The sequence below is a fragment of the Belonocnema kinseyi genome, chromosome 4, assembly GCF_010883055.1.
Source record: "Belonocnema kinseyi isolate 2016_QV_RU_SX_M_011 chromosome 4, B_treatae_v1, whole genome shotgun sequence".
Lineage (NCBI taxonomy): Eukaryota > Metazoa > Arthropoda > Insecta > Hymenoptera > Cynipidae > Belonocnema > Belonocnema kinseyi.
This window is the reverse complement of record NC_046660.1, coordinates 64,316,924-64,330,199: the sequence shown is the minus strand read 5'-3', so window position 1 is coordinate 64,330,199 and position 13,276 is coordinate 64,316,924. Positions and strand designations below refer to the sequence as shown.

General features: G+C 33.6%; 1 protein-coding gene across 1 annotated transcript; it reads right to left on the bottom strand.

Annotated features, from left to right (window-relative positions):
• Positions 1–5,546: 5,546 nt before the first annotated feature.
• Positions 5,547–7,224, bottom strand: LOC117171884. The gene is made up of 2 exons (XM_033359529.1): positions 7,137–7,224; positions 5,547–6,409 (listed from the first exon to the last, which is right to left on the bottom strand). Exons 1-2 carry the CDS (start codon positions 7,192–7,194, stop codon positions 6,042–6,044), a joined length of 426 nt encoding a protein of 141 aa, XP_033215420.1. The 5' UTR covers positions 7,195–7,224; the 3' UTR covers positions 5,547–6,041.
• Between the last annotated feature and the right edge of the window lie 6,052 nt (positions 7,225–13,276).

Sequence of the window (13,276 nt, the reverse complement as noted above, 5' to 3'; positions counted from 1 at the left end):
TAGAGCTCCAAGGAGATTATGTTGAAAAATAAAAAAAATTTACCCAAAAAAAATTGTTTTTATACTTCATTCTAAGGACTTATTGAACTACCCTCGTACCATTCAGCAAAAAGCGCAAAAAACAACTGACAGATGGGAATCCCCATTTCTTTCCAATTTAATGAAGTTAAACGACGATAGGTAGCGCCAGTATCGCGATTCTCGCTACATCTCGAATAAAAATGGAGCGATCATATGGCGAAAGATTATGCTGGCAAGGTTAAAAATCAATTATCTTCAATTAATGTAAAGTTTATCCGACAAGGTTAATTTTTGTAGCGGTGAATCTTTCACCTGGAATCGACGGTCTAATCATTCACTAATCAGTTCATTAACACCAAAGTAAAACATGTGAAGCATAACCTCTACATTTTTAAGTTAAGCGTTGCTGTTACTCTTTTACTTAAGTAGCAAGAAGAATTTTGTAGTGAAATAAATTTTTTAATTTTTGGCTTGCAAGTCTGCTAAATTAACTACGGGATAAATATACTTTTACTCGTATAGGAAGTACTTACTTAACGAGTTTGTACATGGCAGTTCAATCTTGAAATTTAAGTAATATATTAGGATGCTTGTCATTTAAAAGCATCTGAACTATTCACCTTTTTTAATATTTGATCATAATTATGGATTTTAAGTTTTTGCTATGATTCTTTAATTGAATGTACTAAAATATTATTTTAATATAATTGCTAAATTGACATAGTGCAGTGCTGCCAACCCTAAAAAGTGGTTATTTCACTGAATCAGTCTGTAACCTTTTACTGATTGTTAGTGACCCATTTCTAGTTATTTGAATCAATGAAATTTCACTAACAATCAGTAAAATCTCACTGATTCAGATTTAAAAAGTATGGAACATTTACCACAAATCTATCTGGCAGTGTATATGAAAATTATTACTAAATGAAGCTTTACGTTTAGATCCCCCCGAAACCAGTCCATGGGTATTTGAAGACAACCCCCGATACTGGACAAAAAGCGAGAGTTTGGTGTATTATATTTTTCATATATATTCTTTAAGGCATTGATAAATAAGATAAAATAAGTTGGATTTAAAATGAAGGGTAAAACCACCCTTAAATCATCATTTTTCTTTCTACAATTTAAGTCTCACACAGTTTCCTCAGAAAGCCATCTTGTTTGGAGATATGAGTGACGATTAGAACTGACGATACCCGAAGTTTAACTCATCCCCTAGTTTTAGGTTTGATTACTTGGAAAGGATAACCCGCAGGGGAAAAATTCATGATAAGCATTATTTTTCTAAATTGTAAAGTACTATGTTTTTGTGAAAAATCATTTCTTTTTGATGCACCCGTTCCAAAGCGAACGTCAAAAACCATTTTTTGGGGGTATTTTTCTCGACTTAAGAGTGGTTTCACACTTCATTTTGAGTCCAATTTAATTTATGTTATCTACCAATACCTTAAGGAATATTTATGGCAATTAGTAATCATTTATTTTAAGTTTTTTTTTCATGAGTGATAAAGAATTTTCGGCCTCCAGTCTAATTTTTCTCCTCAAATTTATAATCAGCAAGCCCAATATACATATACACACTATTTTCGTTGCTTTGGGACATGATTCATTCAAGTTATTCAACTTTAAAATCGATTTTTTGAAATTATTTCTTTGATAAAATAAATAACAATTAACAATGGGGTATGGTTTAAAAAAAATTTTATTATGCATTCAAAATACATTCAAATCGGTGGAACGCTGCTTGGGTTCCGAGGTTTTTGCATTCTGTAGGTATTTAATTTTTAAAAAGTATGCGAGATTAGATAAAAAATGTAGGCCGAATGGAAATCATTATTATGTTATATTTAAAAGTTTATAGGTTTTAAAAAGATAAAAAAATAAGTTAAACTACGGTCAGATCCTTCAATAGCGCTCCTTTCTATAGCCTTTACGAGAATTGACAACACGCCGCGGATTTGAGTAAAAGGAGCAGTGGTGAGTGTCCGGTGATCATACAGCCGTAAACAAACAAAAGCTTTTTCAGCCGAAACGGCAGTCTATCAGGTTATTTTCCCACCACCGCCAGCCCCAAAACCGGCGCTTGAAAATTCTTATCCTGGTATAGAAATTTCATCCTGTCGGTAAAAGGAAAGTTCTAAATAGCTGAATTCTCCGATTTTCTTGAAACTTCGTATACTTATGTATTTTGACGCGCTGATTACGAATATATTTAAAATTGACAAGGCGATACTCATGGTAAAACCATGAAAAAACCATGAGTATCATGGTTTTTTACGTTTATCTAAGCCAGTATGCAAAATGTAGCAAAATATTTTAAACAAAACTTATAGATCTCGCCAAATCCATATTTTTTGCAACATACATTTTTATCTGTGACTGATAGTTTTCGCGAAAATTAGTGATACATGGATTTTTATAAACAAAAAATCCTTAAAAATTAAGGTTTTTTGCATTTATCTCAGCCAATACACAAAGTTTCGCAAAATATTCTTAATTCAAGCTGTAGATCTTATTAAGATGCATATTTTTCGTATTGAAAATTTTTTTCTGCGTGTGATATTTTTTGAGAAAATTAGTAATGCATCTGATGAAATGTAACACTTTTCAATGCAATAAGCGACAGGTCTTACTTTACCGTCCGCGCTCATAGTACTTACGGGCATAGTACTCCCGAGTCCTGATCAAAAATTCAGATCAAACGTTTGCTCTTTCTCCTGCCGATAAAGCAAATCTACTAGCGGCAAATTATGAGAGTAACTTCACTACACATAGTGAACCATCAGGCCCTTAGCACATTGCGGAATGTGAAAAAATTGTGTCCGATTTTCTTAGAATCCCAAGCACAGATAATTTCAAGAAAATAATCCATAAGGAATTAACAAAACAAATTAAAACTACTAAAAATAATCAAGCTCCCGGTCCTGATTCAATTTCAAACTTAGTCCTCAAAAAACTTCCGATTTCTTGTCTCACCCTCCTCGCTAATATCTTCAATGCCTGTATTCAACTAAGCTACTTTCCTAACTCATGGAAGGTAGCTCACATATTAGTATTTCAGAAAAAAGGCAAGGATCCATATCATTCTACCAGCTACAGGCCTATTAGTCTTCTTAATACAATGAGCAAAATCTTCAAAAAATAATACTCACTCGCGGAAACTATCATCTCGAGGAAAACAGCATCCTTAAATCACAACAATACGGTTTTAGAAAAGGTCACTCTACGCAGCACACGATGCTCAAACTTACCGAAGCCATTAGCTTAAATTTCAATCGAAGAAAACACACTAATGCTGTTTTCCTCGATCTAGAAAAAGCTTTTGACAGTGTCTGGCATGTGGGATTGCTCAGAAAATTAATGAATTACAATTTGCCAAGAGGACTCGTCCTCTTTATAAGCTCTTATCTTTCCAAAAGAAAATTCTCAGTAAAAATAGGCCAGAGACTTTCAGGGGAGAAACTTATCCGAGCGGGTGTGCCCCAAGGTAGCACTTTAGGTCCAGTATTCTTTATTATCTACGTAAACGACATCCCTGAGGTCCCCGAAGTTGCAATTGGATTATATGCAGACGACACCGCACTATTCACTTTCTCTTGGTCAGTTTCGAAAATCTTGAAATTACTTAACAAAGCTCCTGAAATCATTGCGACATGGGCTAAGCTTTGGAGAATAAAAATTATTATATCAAAGTTAGAATCAATTCTTTTCTCAGTCCGAAAGCTTGTCAAAATAGAACCACCAAAAATTTTTAATGAATAAATCGAATGGAAAGTTTCCATAAAATATCTAGGGGGTGAACTTCATAAACGTCTTAATTGGAAGCAGCCTATCCATAAAACGAAAGGGAAAGCTCTAAGGGTTATCTCGCGTTTAAGCCCTATTATCAATAGACACTCGAGTCTTAAACCTGAATATGGAATCCTAGTTTACAAAATATTTATCCGACCAATCATAACCTACGCCTGTACAATTTGGGGTAGTGAGTCATAAAGTAACAGCAATCAAATCCAGATTATACAAAATAAATTTCTCAGGCGCATCACAAAAACTCCAAGATATACCAAAAACTCTGTCCTTCACAGAGAATTTCAATTACCTTATATTTCAGAGTATATCAAAGAAACCGCCTCTCAATTCTATGAATCAGCATCATTATCACCTCATAAACATATCTCATATCTCGGGAAATATGATTTTGATCCGCTTCGCAAGCACGCGATGCCAAAAGACTTCCTCATGAAATGAGTCTAACAACGAATCGCTTCCCACTCTTCTTCCTTACTTTTCTATCATAAAATAAACGATCAGATTTTGTGGTTCTTTCCCGCTTGCGGGCTTTTTCTCCACATACAATAAACGTCACTTTTAATTCAAGTGATGTTAAATTTCTCTCAGATTTTGTAACAATGCTTAAACAGGTAACGCACAACAACTTATTCCAGTCCGATCATTCTTCGGGGAGATCATTATTCGTGAGCGATGGTAGGGGCCCCCTCACCTCCACCCCTTTTTTTGAGTCCTAATCAAAATGGATGAAACATATAATATTTTCAGTCTAAGTATGATTCACAAAAAAAGAGAAAAAATACTTCTGTGGTTGCGACAAATCGAACTCATTCCAACTGAACGATTTTGCTCAAAACACAAGAAGAAGAAGACTCTTTTGGAATCTGAAATGACTTGCGGCCAGTTCTTGTGTCATAAAGCAGCCAAGTACCATCATAATAATACCGTTGCGGAAAATACGTGGTTTTAGAGGTACCACATTTCCGCAGCGGCCTGTGTATTTTTTCATATTGTTTCGCTGTAGGTTCAATTTTTAACGAAGAGTCCGGGAAAGCAGCATCGTAAACGGTCAGCCGATTTAGCGGAAAACTGTTGCAGACCGGTTTTTTTACATGAAAATCGATTTATCATTTATTTTCTCGGAAACTATCACTCGCAGAAAAAAATATTCGAAACAAAAAATATGTACGTCAATGGGAGCTAAAACTTCTATGAAAATCATTTTCCGAAATTTTGCATATTGGTATAGATAAACGCAACTATGATTCTTATGGTATTTTTTATATTTTCACCATGAAGATTGCCTGGTCGCCAATTTTTACTGTCAAATTCATAATCAGCGTAACAAAGTACATAAGTATGCGGAGTTTGAATAAAATGGGAGAAGTTAGCTATTCGGAACTGCACCCTATTTCTATTTTATGTAATTCTAACTGACACAGGTTTGTTGTATAAGAAATGTCTTGTTATGTTAGATATCCTATAAGAATTGAAATATGTATTAATATTGAGCTCAAAGACTGCAGAGTATAAAAAAGTTTTTGTGATCGAAAAGCTTTTTTTCGTAAGAGTCAAAATGATTTCTTTCCATTTAATTAAAATGAATGTCAATATTTCTAGGGAATAACGCAATGAAACTACAAAATTATGTATTTATTATGTATTATCTGTCCAAAATGTATGATGTAATAAACAATGCAATCATAGTAGTAATAGTAAAATTATCCTCGTCAAACTTTTTATTCAATTGCAGTTAAACACGATTACAGCAAAATCACTAACGGGCACCCATCCGATTGTCAGCTGCGACCGTGTATATTTAACGTCCGATACTTGGCTAGTAGCAAATCATCGTGCAATTATTACTGCCGTCGGTAGATAGCAGAATACATCATTATAAATAATTAATAACTAAATATTATTACTGTTGAGAACCACAATGCAATACACATGGACTGGAATTGATTGTGTATACACTGTTTCAAATTTATTGAAATTCGACCATTTTTCATTGATTAATACTGCACGAAAAAAATCACTTAACTTTTAAATGGCTAATTCTATGAATTCTGCGTGTGGAGAAAAATGTCTAATGAGATTTCGGCGAATTTGATTAAATAGTAGAAGGAAAGTCAATTCATTTTAAAAACAGAGTCACTGAAAACACTTTTGCCTGGAAACTTTCTCTCATAGCCAAGAATATAATACAAAGTCGCTGGATTTTTAATTAACTATTTTTTCCCCGGTGGCAACTGTGTAACTATGGCTGAAGCAGTATTATCAAGCCCGTCAGCGTAAGGATTTGCTACACCGTGATCTAGTTCATAATGTCGTTTACTTTTTGTGTCTACTATAATCCTGGCGCTTTGAGGATGCAGAGTTTTAAGAAATGGATAAACCTGACCATTCATATGTTTTCCAATGATGACATCTTTTCTTACTCCTACTTCAACTGTTGATCCTGACTGTATTTCTGTAGCTGCGCCAGTTTCATCTAAATAACCAGCCGCAGTCACGCGATATATAGGCTCATTAGCTATTTGGTTCACATTAGGATGGGAACTGCGCCTTCTTCCACCAAACATCTGTGAACTTATTTCTATAAAGAAGAGACAGAAATTGATGAATTCTAAAACTTTAGATCATAGAATAACATTTGTCCTCAAGGATATTTTAATTATAATTTATAATTCATTTTGTAATAGATAGCGAAGTTTATACTTAAAAAAAAAATAAAACCGGTTATCATTTTTTATTAAACAGCAATCTACTGGAATTTTTATGCTTTTACTCTCGCCGTAGAAAATCCTGCTACTATAAAATACTTATCGGATTCTAAGATAATTAAGTGCTGATTTTATTCCTTGTAACATTTTTTGTAATTCTATTCAGTTAGTTTTTACTAAAATTATTCATGGAATATGTAATTTGTCTCCAAAAGTAATAATTGTGTGATTTTTAAACAAAAATTTAAAATAAAAGCTAAACAAATTAAGTTGAACACAATCTTTACAAGCTAAAACAAAAAAATTCATATAAGTTGATAAATAAAAAAATTCCACATCTACATAAATAATTTTCTTTATATTTGTCACTTAATTTTATCAGCTTTTAGTTTTAGAACAAGAGAAAAGGCATAAAAAATGGTAAGCAGGATTAGTATGGGAACATTTTTATTTTGAAAAATGAAATAAATTTGATATATGTCAATTTTGAAAAGGACACTGTGATATAATTATATTTAATTTCAATGATTTTCAGTAGGAAATAATACACTGTAATTAAAAATGCTTCAAAATTAGAGATATAAGATAGTATATATTTACCAGCAGAATTAAGGAGGACTGCTACGGCTAATAACAAAGCACCGTTAAGAATATTCATATTCTTTAAATAGAGGAAACTGTATGGTGGATAATTTCGTAATTCCTTATGCAGTACGGCTAATGGATTTTCTTATATACTAGTGCACTGTAAAGGTATGCCCAGCTAGGACATATTCGCGTCGGAAAGACACGGATCGCTTCCACCTCCTTTTCTTCTGAAGAGGAGGAGTAGTGGTAATGCCGAACGGTGGTCTGTCCGCTGGTGACGTCGCCTAGCCCCGTAGATACGAAATATCTGCAGGGTTGCTTCGGGGCGACTAACTTTTCAATATAAAATTTCAATAGCATAATTTTGTACAATATCGCAATGCTGGCATCCAACAATTATCTTCAATTAGATTTAGATTTCATGATCATATTAAATTTCTATAACTAATGATTCTATTCCAAACCTTGTGCATAATGTTAATATATTGTTGTACTTTTCGAATTTTCAGTTTCTCTGTTACTTTTGTGAAATGTTATTTAACATAAATCCTGAGAAGATCCGAAAAGAGATTTTTGTTGTTAAGTGTTATCTTATAGATGGGCTTACTTAAAAGTTTTCAAGAAAGGATTTTGTTGGGTTTCGGAAATGTTGAGATTTTTTCTTAGTTTGGTTACAATTTGTGTAACCGAAATTTCCGAAAGAAATCAGGGAGTTACTTTTTTTATTTTTTTCTAATGTGTCCCCTAAGGGTTTACATTTTTCTTACACCTTCTTTATTCCTTTACACACCCTCCACACACTTACTTGGTGGTGGAAGGGGGACCTACAGTTTAAGGTGGGTTCCGAACCACCAAGAGCAACAGCCTTAAGTACTTAGAGAAAACCTTTTTCTCTAGAGGTACCGGTCCCACGACTCTCCGGAGATGAACAACTCCCTTGCTAGGCTAGTGTTCACCGCATGGGCCACCGAGACTCTTCCAGAGTGCGAGGCGGGAATCGAACCCGCAAGCCGAAGGAGTGGGTCCAAAGCCTACGCTTTAGCCCCCACGACCATCGTCCCACTTAATCAGGGAGTTACTTTTGTATAAGTTATACGAAACATAAATTCTGAGATATAGGTTTTTTGATGGTTTGGTCTTTTTTCTATACGCTACTCCAACGATCATTTGGCTCTCGAGATCATAATGATCTGTCCATTTGGATCAATTTGATCTTATTTTTTGTTTCATTTGTCATACTAAACAAAATGGCCGCAAATTCTTGGCGCCTGTTTCATAACGACATAACCTTAAAATGGTATCTAACCGCAAGCAAGTCACAACTTCACTGTTAAAAATGTTTTGAAATTTCAATCACTTTTATTCACAAAAGTGTTTGATATTTCAAACCTTCTGTCTTTGAAATAAAATTAATTTATATTTGATTGAAAATTGCAAAACCCTTTGTGTCTTCAATAAATTTTAGGTAAAAGCACATGAAATTTAGAAAGGATTGTTTGGAATTTAAAGTGAATATAATTGAAGTTTCACTCACATGTACCTTACTCTTAATGCATATAAATGTGTTTGAGATTCCCAACACCTTTGAATAGAATTTAATAGAATTTTATCTTGATTTATGTCAATACACTTGTGTATGAAATTTTAAACATAATGTTCTCAAATTTGATACTCATTTACTTTAAAAATAGGTCATAGTTTAGAAAACTAACGCTAGTTGGCTACGAAACGTCTTCTCGAAACAGACTTTGTAACAATATTATGTAAGAAATCGACGGTTGCTCAATACAGTTAAGCTGGTTTCCTTTCCGTCGAACGAATAAATCTTTTGTCGCTTACTTCAGATTTTAGCGGAAGGGAAAAAACAATGAGTCTAAATTAGAATGAAATTTGTTGCAGTAGTTTTCAAATAGACACATAGTGTTTAAATTTCCAATTAAATTAGTTGGAATTTATATATAAATGTATAATATATTCCAACAAATGTGTTCGACCATGCATATACATGAGCTTAATTTTTTTAATAAATTGGTCGGAATTAATGACAAAATATATGGAATTTCGAATACGTTCGTTTGAGAATTCAAACTTTTCTGTTTGAATTTCAAAGAAATATTTTTTTTTCCATTCATACACAAGAGTGTTTGAATTTTCAAATAAATCAGTTAGATTTAATACAAAAATTTATGGAATTTCAAACACATTTGCTTCAAAATTTAGACGCTTTACTATTTGAATTTTCAATCAAGCGTGTTTTAGAAATACGAAATAAGAACACTTAACTGGTGATATGTTCTAATATCACACTGCGAAAACGATATCGCATGAATTACAATATATACCGTAATTCCAGCGCGATATATCGCAATTATTGCATTACAATTGCGCAAAACCGTGATGTCGTACATTGCAAGTTTTTACATTATATACCGCATAATTGTGCAATCTATATCATAAGAATTTAAGTTTATTACGCTATCACATAGTATTTCTTCGTTTGTGATCTCACGAGTGTCCGAGTAGTGAACAAACGATCACAGGAAAAATTAAAGATAAAGTTTATATCGATTCCAGGTGAAAGATTGACCGGAATGATAATTAATCTTGCCAGATAAAATTCGCATGAATCGAAGATAATTTCCGATTTGTAACCTTGCCTGGATAATCTTTCATCGTATAATCGCTCCATTTTTATTCGAGGTGTAGTGACAATTACGACGCCAGCGCTATCCAGCGTCGTTTAACTTCATTAAATTTCAGAATAATGGGGATTCCCATCTGTCAGTTACATTTCACGTCGACAAGTTCAGAATTATTTTTGTAACCTCAGTTGCAGATCTTACCTGCAGCGATTTTTTATTTTTTTCTGTGATTGGTTTAAATCTGGTGTCCGGGTTTATAGCTCGAACTCACTCATACTCTTCCTTTTTCCCATTGCTGCTAAGGACGCCATATATCAGATGACAACAGCAAAATGTAACTTCATTTTTTTCTGTGACATTAGTGCATTATAATATTGTACAAAGCTCCAGGACCTGATTGTACGTTATCATAATGTGCTTTCTTGCAATATAGAGGTTTTGCGATATCTTTTTCTGCGTGCAGATTTTGTTATTTTTTTAACTTATTCGTTATGAACTCAAAATTCAATCATTCATTCTGGCTGATCAAAATGCTCTGGTTTTCGGTATCATTTTTGTTGCATATCAACATGATATTGATTTCGGTATCATTTTGAACATTTTTTTTACTGTGTAAACAATGGATGAGCGATAACTCGATGGCGTATTACCAAATACGGGAGCAATTAAGTGTGTCGAAGAAAAACACACTAGTAGCTAAAGCTCGCTCCTCGTCGGTAGACTAAGCCCATCTTTAAAGATTTTTTGTATCCAAACTAATAAGCTTCGCATAATTTTTTCCTAGAGGACTTTTTTTGTGCACTATCACATAGTACAAAGCGGTTATATAAGTAGTGGGACACAAATCTATTGAAAATTCGAGTTCTGATACCTGTAGACCTTACTTTTCTACCTACCTACCTGTGTACCTTAGAGTCGAAACAAAATGTTTTAACCCTAGGGATGCAAACACTGTCTTTCAGCCCGCTCTACACGTACTTAATAAACCATCTTAATAAACCGAAATATTAAGTAAAATGGGGTTTTCTTTGGAGATCCATGAGAGTGGCTTAGAGTCATTTTGTTGAAAAATGTATTATTGATTCTTGTTCTCTGAGGAATTCTGGATAAACTAATAAAATACGGAATTATTTTTAACATATTATTCTGTTTGAATATTACATTTACCCAAAGCTTACTTTCCCCATGTTAAATCAATAGAAACTGAATTGACTTTGCGTGGCCCCTAAGTATTATCCGGTTTCCCGTAACTTTTGAGGAAATGTTTTTTGGCATTCGGACGAAACTTGAAGACTTTTTTATTTGATTTTTTAAAATAAAATTTGATAGAATTTTTTTCATGGGAAATACATATATGTATACGAAGTCTCAAATCAATTGGAGGTATGAAAATTGAAATGCAAGATTTCAGACAGCACATTTTCTACATAGCAAGTCAATTAAAAACTTGTAAAAAACCTAGTGTCTGTCTTATTTTTGGTGTTTTAATGCATTTTTATACGGATCTTGTCATTAAATTGTGTAAAATTAACAATTAATCATTACGATTAAAACTAAACGGCAACAGTCAGTCAACGACTACAATTGTATTACATACTAGCTCTTCGAATCTAGTATTTAGAATTTTGAAATCAGTCGTGATATTCCAACATAACTTGCCAAAAAACTTCAAAAAATTGAAATTTATATACACTAAACTCTCGCTTTCAGTCACACCGTTCTCAGCCTTCCCAGAACTGTCGGCTCAAGTAGTTTTTCAGGGGAGCAGGGCGAGAGCAGCTGCGACTTCATATATATAGATATATATTCCAATTGGAAACAAGTCAGGCGGCCCTCACTGTTTATGTTTCGATCCCACCGAAATGAGTCCAAGGTTATTTGAAGGCAACCCCCGACACTTCACTGAAAGGGAGAGTTTGATGTAGTAGACACAATATCACAGAAATACTAAAGATAAAGTTTGAATCGATTCCAGGTGAAAGATTCGTCGCAACAAAAATTAACCTTGCCGAATAAACTTTACATGAATCGAAGATAATTTTCGATTTTTAACCTTGCCTGGATAATCTTTCGCCTTATAATCGCTTCATTTTTATTCGAGATGTAGCGAGGATTCCAAAAGGTATTATCAATTAGCGATTCGGGTTGCGGTTGAAACCCTCCAGTGCCTAATCTACACGTGTATAAATTTTCAAGTCGATCGATGCAACGGTTTGGGTGGTATCGAGCCTCAACGGCGATAATATGTAGAAAAACTAAATCTTGCAAAGAATGAAACCGTTGTTCTTTTAAACAACGGAAGTTATCTAGTTATTAGTTGCATTTTCATTTTCCGCTGTCTCATTTTTTTTCGCAACCCAAAACAACAGCAAATCAGTGTACTTTTAAGGATCAACGTTTTTCTGTGTTTAATGCATCGTCAAATCTTGAAAATTCTTCCTAAAAATTGACAAAATTCACTCAATTTAAAACAAGTCCTATTCTATAAATTTGGACGAAGGACACGAATAAATATTACGTGATTGCTGAGAATCATAAAAAGTATTAAAGCCTGCAATAAAAGATTCTTTCCTTGAGTTCCTATTTATCAGAGACAACGTCAGATCTACGTCACTTCTATTTATTGAAAACATTTTTGCTATATAAAAACGAATCTTTACCTTGAAAGAAATTTCCATTTAAAAACGTTTTTATGACTATAATGATTAATCAATATTAGTAGCACTTATTCAAAGTGACAAATAATTATACATAATATCTGTTTATTCATTTTCGCTCGTCTTAAGCGTGAAAGAAGGCAAATATAACTTGTTATATAAATGTTTAGAAGACAAAAATTAAAATTTTCTTTACGATCAGGTTTTAATTTACATGAAAATTTTGATATTTGTTAATTATATCAGATCAATAAATTTTACAAGCATCCAACAAATTTCCACTATTTAAATTTTTTAAACAATAGAAAATTTGGATTTTCGAAATAGCAATTGTTTGTATACCAGTACAATGCATGAAGGAAGTATCGGGTAGTATCGGACACCGAGATTTTCGTAATACCCATGTAGGAAAATGTCCTGGCAGTATGTTACAGGTCTGGTCCAGGTATAGATTTATGTAAACTGTCCTGTCTGGAAGATCTGACCTGACCAGGCCTGACGTTAGTCTGGTCCAGGTCTGACCTTATCTAGAACGTTTAGACTTTTCTATCCCAGGACTGGCGCTCATCAGCGAGCCTAGAGCCAAAATAAATTCTAAGTTCGAACAGCCATTTTTTTTTTAATTATTGCAAAAAGTTAAAGGGCGTTTAAGATGATAGAAAATAAGACATTCACAATATCAAAACAAGATTTTATTTATCATCTTGACATACTGGTTGCCTGAGGTTTGGCGCTGGTGAGCTAGACAAGATCAATAATTGAGACTCCGGATTCTATAACCACGCATAAAATTTGCCTGGCCGCTTCAGGCCGCTCGAGTTGGCCCCTGATGGCTTGAAAATCAGTTTTCGAA